Source organism: Bidens hawaiensis, unplaced genomic scaffold, assembly GCF_021521415.1.
Source record: "Bidens hawaiensis isolate Kalapana, Puna unplaced genomic scaffold, B.hawaiensis_p1.1 tig00025371_1, whole genome shotgun sequence".
Lineage (NCBI taxonomy): Eukaryota > Viridiplantae > Streptophyta > Magnoliopsida > Asterales > Asteraceae > Bidens > Bidens hawaiensis.
Window position 1 is genome coordinate 82,950 of NW_027494047.1, and position 16,503 is coordinate 99,452.

Here is a 16,503-nt window from a genome sequence, read left to right on the forward strand (position 1 = left end):
GAAGCATGGGGCGTGTTTCTTGAGGCATGGGGGCGTGTTTCTTTGTTTTCTTGTGTTTTCTTCTGTTTTTCTTCGTCTTTTTGCTTGTTTCTTTGTTTGAGGCTTGGTTTTACCTGAAATTATGTTTTATTATGATAAGTAGTCATTTATGCTATGTTATTTGATGGAAATTGCAATTTTTAGAGATTATTTGATGCCGAAAAGATGTATATTTCTATGTACATCATTGGCCTCCATGTCAAGTACCACAAAATCAACCGGGAACACAAACTTGTCAACTTTTACTAGCAAATTCTCAATAATACCTCGCGGATACTTAACCGAACGAACCGCCAATGACAACGACATACGAGTCGGTGTAAGCTCACCCAACTCCAACTTCTCAATCAACGAATATAGCATAAGATTAATACTCGCACCCAAATCCGTCAATGCTTGACTCATCATATCACTTCCGAACATACACGGGATTGTAAACACACCCGGATCCGATAATTTTTCCGGACCCTATTCAACACTACCGCCGAACAATCCCCGCTAAGTGGAATAGATGAAACCTCTCCCAACCGATCTTTTCTCTTGAACAAGTCTTTCAAGAATTTCACATACTTTGGCATGTGTTGGAGGGCTTCAAAAAACGGAAGATTAATCTTCAACTTTCGGAACATATCCAGAAAATGCCCGTATACTTTTGATGCTTGAGACGAGCGGGATACGGAACATGGGCATCTGGTGGTGGCCGAAATTCAACCTTTTTTTTCTCAACTTGTGGCTCAATAATTTGTGTATTAACTTGTGACTAACCCGAAGCCTCCATCTCAATCTCTTCATCTACCACTTCCTCTTCTTCAACTCCAACCCTTTCTTTAACAACCTCGGGACCCAAAACCCTTCCGCTACGAGTAGTAATTGTTTTCAATTAAGCGGCCGAATTCGGTTGAGTAGAACCTGAAAACTGTCCTTGAGGCCTTTCATCGACACAACGAGCAATATCACCAACGGACCTTTGAAGGTCAAGCAAAGAAGATTGTTGATTCTTGAAGAGCAAATCGTGTTCGGCGAACTTTTTCTGTGTAACTTGATCTCTCTCCAAGATTTGCTTCATTATCTCCTCTAGACGTCCCATTCCTCCATTCGAATCCTGCACATTATTTTGAACATTAGTATCATTACTATTATTATTATTATTACTATTGTACTGACCTTGTCCTTGATTATAAGAATTTTGGAAGCCGGATGGTGCGCCTGCGGGACGCTAGTTGGAGTTATTCTGATTTGGGTTCTTGCAGGTGTTCCAATTCTGATTGTTGTTGTTGTAGTTGTTTGGAAACCTATTCTGACCAGCAACAAAATCGATCTGCTGATTCATCATCGGGCACTCCAACGTGCCATGTCCACCTCTACAAAACTCACACTTGTCCACCTTAGTCTTAAGTTCCTTCACCTCTCTAGTTAATGATTCCAAAGCAGCAGCCACATTAGTATCCATATTATCCTAGTGTACACCTCGAGAAGATGAGGATATACTGCTAACGGGAGTGGAATTCCCGCGTTGTGGCCCTTTGGCGTAGTCCGATTGAGCGAAGCTTTCAAACATCTCATTACATTCGGTGACATTTTTCCTTGCCATTAAGTTACCTCCAGCAGCCGTGTCAAAACGAACTTGGGTTTCATATGTCAGCCCATTGTAAAATTTTTCCACGAGAGCCCATGGTGTAAGACCATTATGTGAACAGCAGGCAAGCAAATTCTGAAAACGCTCCTAAGCATGGCAATATTGTTCATCTAGCTCCATGTGAAACGAGTGAACCTAATCACGAAGAATAGCCGCTTTAGCCGGTGGAAAGTATCTCTTGATAAATGCAGAACGTAGTGCTTCCCAATTGGTGAACGTGCCAGGAGGCTGAGTGTCAAGCCAAAGAGCCGCTTTACCTGCAAGTGAAAACGGAAAAAAATGTAAGAAAATAGCATCTTCAGTAGCACCTTGTAAATTAAAAGTCTTCAAAACACAGTAGAGCCGGTTAATGTGTGTTGGTGCATCTTCTTCATCACGTCCATGAAACTGATTAGTTTGAACGATATTGTTCATGACATATGACCACGAGTTGGGATTGTTGATCTCGGGGATGACGATGCATGATTGGTTTCTGGTTAGGCCATCGAAGGCTTGAGCAGCAATTGTCCTATCGTCGGCCATTTGAACTTGACTTCTAGGACTTTCAGGTGGTGAACTGGGTGGTGACGATTTTGGTGTAGAACTAGCTTTTGACGGTTGTTTCTCTGCTGACGAGCTAGCCTCGGTCTTCAACGGAGAAAATTCCAGATTTTCCAGCGGTGGTCCTTGTGAACGAAGATGTGGCATAAACCTGAAAAACGCAACAGACCAAGTAAGTAGACCAAAAATAAAATTTAAAACTAAAGCGAAAATAAACTAAAATTAACTTAGACTCCTACGCTCAAACGAAAAATAAAACAAATAGCACGTATGTAGCAAATAAGTCCAAGTAAAGCTAATAACGCAATCGCTAACAGTCCCCGGCAGCGGCGCCAAAAACTTGATGTGCTAAAAGTAGTTATATATTTATTAACTAAAAATAAGCTAATCTAGACACTAGGTAATAATTCTAGACTTCTAACTTAACTAAAACTACTAACCGGCAAGTGTATTAGTCGACTCTAGTACAGCTAAGTAAGTCCGGATATCGAACCCACGAGACTCTATAAATTACGAAACTAGCAAACAAGACTCAACTACAAGACACGTCTATTTAATAATAATATTTGATGGGGAAGTTTTCAAACTAATTAATAAAACTCTAAATAAATAATTAACTTACTAATGATTAACTAATGATTACTTAACTAAATTAATTATTAAACTAATAATTAACTAATCAATCCTAAACCTAATTATTTAAATAATAATAAAACATCATCATTACCTTAAAACTAATTAATTTAATATAAAACTTAAACCTAATTGAATTGTAATAATAAACTAGTAAGAAAACTTAGATTAATTCAGATGATAAAAACAACTACCTAGGCTAGAATTTAATAATTTATGTTTAAGTATCTTTATGACGAAATCCTACCTTACAGCGCGGAAATCAATATAACAAAGAAGACTCAATTGACTTAATAGACTAAGTTGGCAATCAAACCTAGACAGACTCTTTACGAAAAACTAAATCTAGCAATCTTGACAAACAAAGATCTATCAATAGCCTATCACCTTACAGCTTTCTATACTAGCAGCTCACTTTTATTAATTTGATTAATTTTATTATTTCTATGATTTTAATCGATATCAATCACAAACTAGTCAAGAACACACAGTAAATGACCTAACAAAACCCTATCCTATGAAACAATCAACAAGGGCAATGTAAAATAACAATTCCAACTAAACAAAACCAAGCAATCATACGCATCAATTAATTCAAACTCAAGAATTTACTTAAAACATAAAATCCATAACGAACAAAATTCCAAACAAAATCAGACCGAACAAAGGTCCATCACGACCTAGGTAGTTTATGAGGTTTAGCCTAGCATCATATAGTCTAAATCAAAAACAAATATAACTGAAAACATGGTGAAAATATAAAGGACGGAGAACCAAAGATGATAAAACCCGTATTCTTTAATCGTGAACGTGTAACTCTTCACCAGCTGTTCTCGGGCCTTCAAAATCACCACAAGACTCGGAAATATGCTATCTAAAACTCAAATTCGTCTGGTGGTAGCAGGGTATTGTCAGGTTTAAGTTAAAGATGTTTTTATACCGAAAACAAGGCCCAATATGAAACAAAAACGAAATAAAAATCCCATAAGGTCCCTCTGGGCACCACACGACCAGGGTATGGGTACCTGGTCGCGCGGCGCGGCGTGTCCCACTAAGGGGGCTGGTCATGCCGGCCTGGTCTGATCAGTTCTCTGTCCGGTTCCTTCCTGACGCGCTCCGGATCTCCGTTTTGGCTCTTTTTTACTCGTTTTTCACCCTTTTTGATCACGATCAACTTCCATTGCCTACAAAACATAAAAGTGTTAGTAGTATATACATCTCGACTAAAAACGAACAAAAACTATTAGAATATTACATAAAATATATACGGGAAACATAAATATTTAGCATTATATCACCATCCCTCTCATTCTTCACACCAACTCACACAGCTCCTTCTCTCTCTAGAAAATCATCCCTCTAACCTCGTAAAGCGTGCCACGAAGTTACCTCTTAAAACATGCCACGTCTCCTCGTAATACGTGTCCATTAACCAACGATACCCCGAAGTACCAACGACATTATCTCGAAGAACGAGTCACCAAGGAGACGATCCGATGACCCGCCTTGAAGTACATGCCCATGAGATTTGAAGAACGACGTGCCTCGATTTGCGTGCCAAGTGTGTGTTGATCAAGAAGCTAGAGAAAACAAAGAGGCGTCGAAGTGCTGTCCAAGTAACTAGGGTTTGATAAGCAAAACATGGTATACTCAATACCACGAAAATAAACAAAAAGAAAACATAACTAAGAAATATAAAGGAAGGGGATATAAAAGTAATATGATTCTTTGTTATTAATATTATTTAAGTTTATTATTATTATTATTCTTAAATGATAAGTAAAGAAAAGTATACGTTACGTTTCTTCAAGAAGAAAAAGCGTAGTGTTTAAGAAAAGTAAAACAAGTAAAACTAAAGGTTTAACTTGTAAAAGAAAATAAAGTATATTTAAACTAAAGGTTTAAAAAGAAAATATAATTGAGGTAAAGATTATATAAAAGAGACTAGATTTCTTAAGCCGGATTAAAGATCTGATATTAATAAAATTTATACTCGTACTATAGGTGCAAGGAAGAACCGATCAGTGTATTGAAGTTGATCATTTCAAAGAAAGGTGAATACGCCAAACTTTATAAAACCTGTATTAAACGTGTCAAGCAAATTGATTACATGAGATTACGTATCTCTAAAACATTATAAACAAAGGTGATCGCTAGCCCTCAGGCTGTCGTATACGTTTGTTTGGATCCTTACATATGTGGTAAAAAGTCGGTGGGCACACCGCGCCACACCTGGTCATGAGCCTCCGCCACGATGGGCCGGACCTAAGTTATGTCCGAGTGAGGGTGATCATGTGTATACTGATGGTACCTAAGTAATGTCTAACGCTATAGTGTTTGTTGAATGGTTTGTGTAGAACTTAAGTTTATAATTGTGTTTTGTTTTAAATTTGATTATTACTAAGCCACGATGGGCGGGACCTAAGTTATGTCTCGAGGGGTAATCAAGTAAAGAAAATATTTTTATGCGTCAGCTTATTCATGAGCATGTGTTGCTCACGTATTTTCTAAATATTTTACAGGTAATGAAGGTTAGAAGCTTGGATGGACGAAGTGACATCTAGGCGATCTGATGGCTTAGATCATTTTGTTAATATTAAAATATGAATGGTGGTTTTTGTATAAACAAGTAATATTTGTAAACACTAAACGGATATTTTATAATCCCGTGTTTTGTTAAGTAAATATTATACTTTAATTCACGCAAACATATTTTTCGCTTTAAATCCGCTAACTCTGATTTATTTACAAATGTGGTACCAACTGTTGGTCGCACGCCCAGACCGTAGATAGGGGTGTGACAATAAATTAAAGTAATTTTAAGATTATGTGTATAAATTCATAAATGAAAATGTATGCTTGAGCACTAGTATTCGTAAGAATCTTTTTGTACATAAGCCAATTCACGTAGATGAATTGATATTAACAGAAATAAATGATCGTGGTTTTGGAATAACTCTTTAACGTTTTTATTAATCCAGGAAAAATAACTCAAAAACTTAGATTACAATCCATACCATAACTCGGTATTTTTAACCTAAGCTATTCGTGTTAGACTATAACTAGGATTGTTAATAAAACAATTAATTCAGATAGTTAATCCAAACTTGATAATTATCTTTGATCCTTAACTAACTTTACTTGCACTCAAAGACGCCTTCCTTGTACCGTAAGCCACATATAATTAAGGACGATTCGGTAATTAGTTCCAACACCTTTTAGTGGTGTTGCACATCCTTGATACTTTCCATGATAGTCGTTTTTACTTTTAGACTAGCGTTTAATTTTGACTATTGTAGTTAAAATGATGTTTATTTTTGAAAATTCCATCTAAATGGATACTTAGTGTTAGATATTTTAGTGTATTTGAATTGACTTGACCAACGTTTCAAAGCATTCATCAAACAAATAAGAAGGTACAATATGCACATTTATAGGAGTTTATCATAATCTTAGAAGCAAAGCCCCTAAGTAATTGACGATCCAAGTATAAATTGGATGTGGCTCAATGGTAGAGCATTCACTTTACTAGTAAGAGGTAGAAGGTTCAAACATCACTATCATCAATTTATATGGGAGATATGAGGGATGACCATGGCTTGCGGGGTTCGAGTCCTGATCTTACCCGGTTTTACCGGCTCCTCGTTGTCGTGCCGTTTGGCGGTCGTGTGGGTCGGGTTTTATCCGAGGAATCCCTCAACAGGTGGACCGCTAGGGGCTCCGTCCGTCTGGACTCGTGGACGGCTCGGCCTACCTTTAGTCAATAGAAATCACGTACAGAGTACCTGACGTTACTTAGTTGGTCGTTTTAAAAAAAGAAATTGACGGTCCAAGGAACGAAGCCCTTTAGTTGGGGTTGAGTTGCCACATAATCTTGGAAATTTTAATTATGACAATAGTAATGAGTTTTAATTTACAAAATTGACACATAAGACAAAAAGTCCAATATCAAAATGTTACGCAATTTTATGCAATTACGACCTATCATCATTTTCGTCATTGGTTTTCTAGTTTTTAAAGTTCATACAATAATAATATTAAAATCTTGTCTCTCGTGTTATACTTCACTCTTCACCATTCACCACATTAGTATCACCTCACCCCCCCCCCCTAACACCATTCAACTCATGTGTTTTTTTTTTAATTTAATTTATCTTTGGGAACTGCATTTTTTCTGTGTGTTAGGCCACCATACCCCCCCCCCCCTAATTTAGAGTCTTATTACCTTACTCTGACCATACTATGTTGTCTACACCGGGCCCCATGATGACTTTAGAGTTTGACTTGGGCGTTCCCTCGAGAAACCGTACTGTCGGCATATGCCACTTGACAGTCGTTATGTCGCCAGAAGAACAGAAGTTTTTGGCGTAACATATGGTGGGACGAAACATACAGCGCGACGTAAAATATATCTCACACGAGGATTGGGATGAAAACCAAGGCAACGCATGAAAAATTATGGGAGTTACCTCCCTCGCACTTTTCGAGGGAGTTGGAAGCAGATACCGCAACATGTGGTAAGCTTCAACATAAGCCCCGAGTATTTTGTCCGTTGAGCTATGCAACGAACGTGTGTATGACCTATCGCAATGTGTGACGAGGTGTTATGTTGGCTTTAGAAACTTTATAAAGTTATTTTTGCAAACTCTAATGAGAGGAGATGAACTCCAGCCATCACAGAGCATTCTTAGGATGATCTTGGATGGGGAGAGACGGTTGGAATCGATCGATGTTGAATAGATTGAAGATTCATTAATTTAACAAGCTGAGTTAGTCGGGTTTTGATTTTTATGGATTGTAACCAGACCATGAACATGTTGAAATATATCTTATCTTTTGTTTTCATGATTGTTATAGGCATGAGTAGCTAAACTCGTTGAACTACCTTGGTTTTTGGTGAATTAACGATTATTTGACGATTTGTTTGGGTGTTTAACGAGTCTTTTATTGATTATCTATTGTCAAGTTCATGTTATAGTGATTTTATTTTATGTTTGATTAATTTTTGATCTTACTAAGCCCCGTGTGATCTTATCTTGCATGAAGTAGTTTCATGTTTAGACTAGGGTTGCATGTTTATTGATTAGTTGGTATTTTCGGTTATTTGTGGTAGATATCACCATATTGTTTGTTAAATTGAAGTTGTTTAGACCAGTAGCTTAACGCCTTAACCTCTTTTAGTTGGGCCAAGACATTAGAGGTTTTTAGCGAAACTAACAGTGGGGACGTACCTACCATTATCATTGTCTAGTTAGTTTATCCTTAGAACCCGATTTTCATGTTCTTGTTGAAACCCGAACGTCATTGATAGTTGTTTAGAATCTTACCTAAGTGGTTCCCTTTTATCAAATCTAAGAGTTTGTTATTCCCGTTAAGCTTCATTAAAATTTTCCGTTAAGTAAGTTAGTTTTAAAATAATAAAATAAAATAAAATAAGAAAATTAAGTTATTAGGCAGAACTTGGTTATTGTTTAGTATTTTGAGCCACCTCACCTGTTTTTGTGTTCGATATCCGGACTTTCTAGACTGTGCTACTTTCTAGATTGCGTGAAACTTAGTATAGTTATTCCATTTTTAAAGCTTAAATTGTGAATTGCGAGATTTAGTATTAATAATTATACATAGCTTTTCACATATCAAAGATTCTAACCCCAAATATACAATTACGACATACCATCATTTTGTCATATATATGGTTTTCTAGTTCTTTAAATTCATACAATAATCATACCAAAATCTTGTCTCTTTCTAAGGCTATGCGTCATACTTAACTCTTCACCATTCATCACATCAACACCACCACAACTTCTTCCCCCCCATTCAACCGATGTTTTTTTTCGTCAGAATGACGATTTTCTTGTGTGTTAAGTCACCACACTCCCTAAATTCAAAGAGCCTTGTTACACTACTATGATCAGACTATTCCCAACAATTGACAAGTAAAGGAATGAATATTAAGTTTCCAAGATCCCAGTTAAAGTGCAAGTATTAAAAAGAAAAGGGTGGATTATGTAAACAACAATAAAGTTATTCTATTATTACTTTTAACATATAAAATTCAAGATCCAATGCAATTGGGGATAGAGGTAGAATACATTTGCAAATGAGCTGGGATCTGGTTGTGTTGTAATCAGAGGGGCCCACCAGAAACCGGACGGAATATCCAATTAATCAATCGGACCCACATAGAATTGTTTGTTATTCAACCTCAATCAATCTTCATCATCTCTCTTCTCTTAATTAAATCGGCGGGCGGGAAATGAGTAGATTACAGAGAGGATAGGAGATGGGTGGTGTTTCTGATAATTCTACGGGACTGATACTTGCGGTGTTGTCTAGCGGGTTTATTGGGACCAGTTTCATATTGAAGAAGAAAGGCCTTAAGCGTGCTGCTGCTTCCACTGGTTTCGCTGCAGGTATTTCTTTCTCATTAATTAACTTAGGGTTATTTCGATTATTATTATTCACATGACATGATATATAAGAGTGGATGGATAATCAATCAATTTCTATTCACAATTCCATTTCATATCATTCTCACCGTACCTTTCTATCTTTATTATGATTTTAGGACATGGAGGTTATACTTACCTACAAGAACCACTTTGGTGGGCAGGCATGATTACAAGTAACCTGCCAATCACCAAACCTATTCATATATTTCTACTATATTTTTTAAATCATGATCAACACAATCCTTGTTATTGCAGTGATTGTTGGAGAGGCTGCTAATTTTGTTGCTTATGTGTATGCTCCAGCTGTCCTTGTAACTCCACTTGGTGCATTGAGTATAATCGTTAGGTAATACATCATTTTATTTTCTTGAAAATGCTAGTATGATTTTTGTTTTTAATTTACAAAATTTCAACAGTGCTGTTTTGGCGCACTTTTTGTTAAAAGAACGGTTGAAGCAGATGGGTATTTTGGGATGTGTTTCATGCATAGTTGGTTCTGTAGTTGTTGTAATTCACGCACCTGAAGAAACTACACCAACTTCTGTTGAAGAAATATGGAATCTTGCAATTGAACCTGGTTGGCTTAATATCAGAATCAGAATAACTTTATCCTAACAGTCGATAACTCAACATCTAAACGCCCTCTAAACTAGTTTATTTTTGCAGCATTCTTAATATACATTGCAGCTACATTGTCACTAGTAGCGGCTCTCGTGATGCATTTTGAACCGCGATATGGGCAGTCAAATATATTAATATACTTGGGGATTTGTTCTCTAATGGGTTCTTTAACGGTAAAGGTTCATGCTTTAGTGTTCTTTTTTGAATAATATTATGTTTTATGATATTATTATGTAGGTTAAAGTTTCATACTTTAGTATTCTTTTTTGAAAAATATTATGTTTTATGATATTATTTTGTAGGTTGTAAGCATAAAGGCGATTGGTATTGCAATAAAACTTACTTTGGAGGGAATCAGTCAGGTTGCATACCCTCAAACTTGGGTTTTTGTCACCGTTGCTATCGTGTGTGTAATTACACAGTTGAATTATCTTAACAAGGTAATTTTCATTTTTTTTTATTATTTTGAATAGTAATGGGCCATAAAAGTTTTGAGCTTTAGATAGGCTACCCAACGTTGAACATGCAACATCTAATGATAAGGGCCGTTCAACGGTAAATTATTCCATTATAAAACTAGAACTTCAGTGTAGTGTTAGTCAGAAACAGGTAAATTACCATTGTACCCTTCATGTTGATGCTCGTGATTGCTTTAAATTGGTCATCTAACTATGAACATGCAACATCTAATTATAAGGGTCATTCAAGCCATAGTTATCAAATGCGTTAGGCGCACTCAAGGCGCAAGGCGCAAAGAAAGCAAAGGTCTGAGGAAAAACAAGCGCACTTAAATGAAAAATAAAAAATATATTATGTATATGAAAAATAATACTATTCTTCAAAAATAAAATAAACAAAAGCTATCATATAACATTTAATATCATCTAATTAATACCAAAAATTCTAAAACAGTTAAGATTGACCTCTCCAAGATTTAAGTTTCAGTAGCATCCCTTCCGTTTCTTTTGCTCGGCTTTTATCTTCTCGTGTTCTTGGCATAGACAATGCCAAAGCGCTCACCTAGGAACTAGAAGCGCGTTTATAGAGCCTCGCTTGAAAAATGGGCCTAGGCGCAAGAAACGAGGGCTTTTAATAACTATGATTCAAGCTAAATGACCGTTTTACCCTTGACGGTATTTGCAGGCTTTGGATACATTCAACACAGCAATTGTATCCCCTATATATTATGTGATGTTCACTTCTTTAACAATCATTGCAAGTGTAATTATGTTCCAGGTATCTATTTATCTCTTATTTCCTAATATTTCTTTCAGTTTTGTTATACCAACAAATAACTGAGCAAATAATCTGTATGCAGGATTGGAAAGGTCAAAGTATTAGTGATATAGCATCTGAAGTATGCGGATTCATCACTGTTCTTTCAGGAACAATTGTTCTTCATTCCACAAGAGAACAAGAACCATCTCCTGCACCAGGTATGTTCTATCCGTAAATGAGTTGGATTTGTTTACTTTTATTTAATTTGGTCTTTAGTATAGGTATATAACAAAAAAACACTTGTTTCTGAAACTATATGTGGAGTCAAATATTGCATACTTATGATATACTTGTAAACTTATATTTTTTAAAGTTTGTATATTAATAGAAACATATATTAGGTATTAATCAGAGTTGGTAGTTGGTACGCATCGGAAACACAAACACATGCACAAACGAAAGCAATAAATAGGAGACAAGATATTTTACGTGGTTCGGTCAAGACGGCCTATGTCCATGGGCTGCAACTAGGGTATTTTTATTAAGCACAGTACAAAAGATTACAATACATGACAATGGTATATATAAAGAACAATTAGGTTAAATGACTTAGGGATCAAGAAAACTCCAAACGGGCCATTCTCCATAATTAAACGGACCACCCCTTTTATCTCCTAATCGTCAACCAACGAACCCGACCCAAAGACCTTCACTAATCCTAACAATCTCCCACTTGAAGGCCTTGCGATAAACTCCAGCCCATCATTCAATTTTAAAGCAACCCAGTCATCAGTAATATTAGTAATCTTTATTAACAAGTCTTCCAAGCTTCCAGTTCTCATAAACAAGCTAAGACTTACCACCTAGTTGCAGCAACCCCCTTCAACATCAAGTACCAGAAGGGCCAAGCTCCACCGAGCTCCAACTCATCAGCCAAAAATGATTTGTCCTCTATCTCAACTGATACGCACAATCCATCAGCTCCAGAGATAACCCGAGAACCACTACCACTCTCCTCTTTTAGCAAGAGTTCTCTAGGAGAGATTTTATCAATCGGAATAACGATCTTCAAAATCCAATGTTGTTTTGTAACTTTTCCCGGAACACAACCCGCGCTCCCACTTTCACCAAACCCCTGACTTGTTTTAGACCTCCGACCCCGCTCAGCTTGAATCACCTTGGCATCAAGCTCCACTCCTGCAAATTGAACCTTATTTTGCCCCTTAGACTCAGCGAACCCGACTTTGTTTTCAGAGACGGTCATACTTCCCTCAGTAGGTACTTCCACCATGTATAATGAACCACATATGTTTCCACGAGCAATCATCAGACTATCTTTAGTTACCTTCCATTTACCTCCACCGAATCCATGCCTAGTTCAACCAGTTGACTAACAGAGATAAGCCTTTTCTTCAACGATGGAATAACCCTAACATTCTTCAAGTTCCAAACAGTTCCCAATGGAGTTACCAAATTAACACCCCCTGCCCGTAACATTAAGAACATTACCATTAGCAATACGTACCTTCCCAAAGTTACCAATCTTTAGAGTCACAATCGTCTCACCGCTGCGCGTAGCCTAAAATGAAGATCCTGAATCCATGAACCAAGAATCCACCATGCTATCAACAATACAAAATAATGCCTCGTCATCACTAATGCCTTCATTAACCTGTTCAGCAGTGTTCACCTGAGCAGCCTTTACCTGTAATCTGTAATCTGTTTGGACAATCACTCTAACGTGTCCAACTTCATTACACCTCCAACACTTCACATTCTTCCGAGTTCTAGACGAATTCCTCCCCCGACTCCCACTGCTTTTGTTATTTTCCCTTCCCCTGCCAGCATAAAATATATCAGAAGATACGTCACTCGTGCTTTTCCGGTGAACGTCTTCAACCAACACAATGTCTCGGACCCCCTCAAATGTCAAACCATCGGCCCCCATAGAACTAGTAATGGCCGTTATAGTTCCAGACCAACTCTCAGGCAAAGAAGATAACAATATCACAGTTTGAGTCTCATTACTTCATGCCCACAGAAGCTAACCTGGACATGATCGAGTTGAAATCATTAATGTGACCCATGACTGAACTTCCCTCGTGGATCCTTGTCATAAACAATTCCCTCATCAAGTACACCTTATTGGCCGCAAACGGATTTTCATACATATTTGACAGAGCTGTCATCATACAACGAGCCGTGGTTTCTTACATAATATTAAATGCAACGCTCCTCGTCAAAGCTAATGTAATTTTACCTCTAGCCTTCTTGTCCTTTGAGTTCCAAATTGCTTCTTCGGCTTTATCCATTTTATCCGGCTTTTCCTCCAATATCATATCCAAATCACTTTCACCAAGTAACGCCTCTATTTGCATTTTCCACCATGCAAAATCAGTCCCATTAAACTTGTCGATTCGAACCTTCCCGTCTTCATACATCGCAAACGAGAAAACCAACAAACAACTTTTTAACCAAAAAACCCAAACCTTTCTTGCAACCCAAAACCCCGTCAACAAATACCCGAACCACACAATCAAAGCAAACCCGAACAACAAACCGAATCTTGAACACCCAACCTTCGATTCTAGTCCGACAGCAAGAAGCAACCAACACTACTTCTTTCTTTGGTAACAATCACAAAACACGACTGTAACACGTGGTATCACTCTGACGGCGATGGCTTTATCCTGGTGACAGACAACGAATGACAACTCCAATTCAAAGGTTAAAGCCTAATTGCAAGCAGACAAAATACCTTTCTATGTTTTGCGTCGACATGCCACACACCAAAAACAAAACAAAAAAACTCTATTTGTTTTATATGGTTACTTGTTTTTTTTTGCTTGAAAGCCACGACAGAAACAAAAGGAAAAATAACTCCCTCTTGACCAACAAATTAATTAACTTATTAGTACCTTCTTGATTGTTGTGCCACACCAAAAATAAATGCAAGAGTTTTTACGATCATGGTGAAATTAAACCCTCGAATCAGTGCCCCCACGTGTTCAATAAACCTTCGGCTCTGATGTCAATTGTTAGGTATTAATCAGAGTTGGTACGCAGCGGAAACACAAACACACGCGCACAAATGAAAGCAATATATAGGAGGCAAGAGATTTTACGTGGTTCGGTCAAGACGAGCTACGTCCAAGGGCTGCAACTAGGGTATTTTTATTAAGCACAATACAAAAGATTACAATACATGACAATGGTATATATAGAGAACGATTAGGTTAAATGACTTAGGGACCAAGAAAACTCCAAACGGGCCATCCTCCATAATTAAACGGGCCGCCCCTTTTATCTTCTAATCGTCAACCAACCAACCCGACCCAAAGGCCTTCACTAATCCTAACAACATATACATCCACCATCAAAATAGATTTTTGAGGGTAAAGTTGACACCCATCTAATCTAGAGTCTTTCAAAAAATAGATCCTGTCATTTAGTTTCCTATTCGGCCAATCCCTATAAATATGTTGTTTTTTTTGGGTGTAAGCAAAATTAGTTTTATTTATTTTTTGTTTGGTAAATGGTAACTAATAAATAAATATGTTGGAGAAGTACGTTTTACTTTGTTTGATAATTTTAGTCTTGTTAAATTTACATGCGACATTTTTCAAATAATGAAATTTTAAAATCAAATCCTCGAGCCCGAGTAATAGAGTACATAATAATTTGATGTTTGTGAAAAAAACTAAACATTTGTGAGGCGTAAATGACCCGAGTTAGCTACTTATTATCAGCTCACCGAAACCTAGAGCCCGAGCTTCACATACTGAGCTTGACTAGGCTTACGAGCCTATTATTTGTATAAATATAATAATTGTTTATTATTATAAAAAATATTATTAGACATACAATTATCATAAAACTAACTAAATAATATATATTTTGTTATGTGTAAATTTGTAACTATAAATATATGTAAAAGTAATTATACTGTATATAAGTATAATAGGTAAATATTTAATAATAATAAACCGTTTGAGCCCAAGTCAAGTTAAAGCTTGAAAATTTATTAATGAGCCCGAGCTCCCTTTTATTAAGAGCTGGCATTTGAGGCACTTAACCTTTTCTTTTATCATTTGAAGATCTTTTGCCACTTATGGCAAATAAATGTCACTATTTTGAGGGAAACTAACTTTTCTTTTTTTGGTAATAAGTTGTCAAGAATAGTTGACACCCTTAATCAAATGGAAAGTTGCAAAAAGTTTAGTACCTTTCGGAAAAGCGTATACATGAAAATAAGGAAACAAAAAATTGTGTGTTTAATCACTAATGTTTATACGTGTATATATCGCAAATATAAATTGTTATTTTCTGGTGGCTTGTTTAATATATGCATAAAGATAAAGCATATTTACCTTATTTGTTTGTGGAATGGTACTTAACCTTGTTAGTGTCAAATTTGCCCTTTTGATATTAAAAGTAGCCAAATGGTTATGAAGTTAAAAATCATCAAATTCTGTTTTCTCGAATGTACCTTTTGGCCCTTGAAATTAAATATTGAATTGCGAAACAGTATGAAGCCTGATCTTTGTCTATAAGTTTTTAGTTAACCCTTGACTTGGTGAGTTGACTCAGTGAGCCAACTCAGCGAGTTAGGCACAACGACAATTACTTGCAATACAAGCACCAATGCACAAGGTGCATAACTTGATGCACCCACAAGTACCCTCTTTCACCCGATAAAATCATCTGCTGCTACTTTTTGCAGGAACTGTGACATGGTATGATCAAGATCCCATAAAAGCCGTTGAGGAGGATGAGCATCTAATCACGGTGCATAATTCTGATTACTTCGACTAGAAATATTGTTTCAAATTTCTACATATTACCATTTCTTGGAGTAAAGCAAATCAGCGTGTGTGACACAGAGCATCGTCAAAGATTGTATCAACTCAGATATCAAGCGAGTATTTGGTGAAAATTGTTATGATATTAATCGTGGTTTGTACATATTTTTTTGTCTTATCTTTTCTCGCGTATGATCCTAGTTTGAGCCATGGGGTTTTACTTTTACTTTTATTGCGTGTAGACAATTTTCCCTTCTATTATACACACATCAAGTTTATACAAAGATGTACTTGCTGAATGGGATATTCATTACTTTTGATAAGGTGTGTATAAGATAATAGTATGTTAAAATTTGAGATTGCTTATTAGAATGGTTTATGATAATGTTCTAAGCTAAGCAATGGTAAAACAGGCTGGTTAGGTACGTACTCGGTTCATACTTCTTCGGGTTAAAGCAGGCAATTTCAATTTTGAATTAGTAGCTTGGTTTGAGTGAAAGCAGTTATGACTTGTGACAGCACCTTCAGAAAAACAAAAAAAGTATAAGAACACCCATAG

The 16,503-nt window shown here is 36.6% G+C and overlaps 1 protein-coding gene across 1 annotated transcript; it reads left to right on the forward strand.

The window, feature by feature from the left end:
• The first annotated feature begins 9,099 nt into the window (after positions 1 to 9,099).
• LOC143571396 (putative magnesium transporter NIPA6) lies at positions 9,100 to 16,174 on the forward strand. The gene is made up of 9 exons (XM_077056829.1): positions 9,100 to 9,264; positions 9,420 to 9,476; positions 9,559 to 9,649; positions 9,720 to 9,880; positions 9,970 to 10,097; positions 10,227 to 10,364; positions 11,068 to 11,160; positions 11,243 to 11,360; positions 15,866 to 16,174. The coding sequence occupies exons 1-9, from the start codon at positions 9,135 to 9,137 to the stop codon at positions 15,955 to 15,957; spliced, it is 1,008 nt and encodes a 335-aa protein (XP_076912944.1). The 5' UTR covers positions 9,100 to 9,134; the 3' UTR covers positions 15,958 to 16,174.
• The last annotated feature ends 329 nt before the right edge of the window (positions 16,175 to 16,503 follow it).

What these genes read in the sequence shown, in the direction of transcription:
- LOC143571396 (XM_077056829.1), top strand. Translation starts at nt 9,135, where the DNA reads ATGGGTGGTGTTTCTGATAATTCTACGGGACTGATACTTGCGGTGTTG. An exon ending in GTGGGCAGGCATGATTACAA is followed by an intron (nt 9,477 to 9,558) that starts GTAACCTGCCAA and finishes TTGTTATTGCAG; the next exon opens with TGATTGTTGGAGAGGCTGCT. An exon ending in AGTTGAATTATCTTAACAAG is followed by an intron (nt 10,365 to 11,067) that starts GTAATTTTCATT and finishes CGGTATTTGCAG; the next exon opens with GCTTTGGATACATTCAACAC.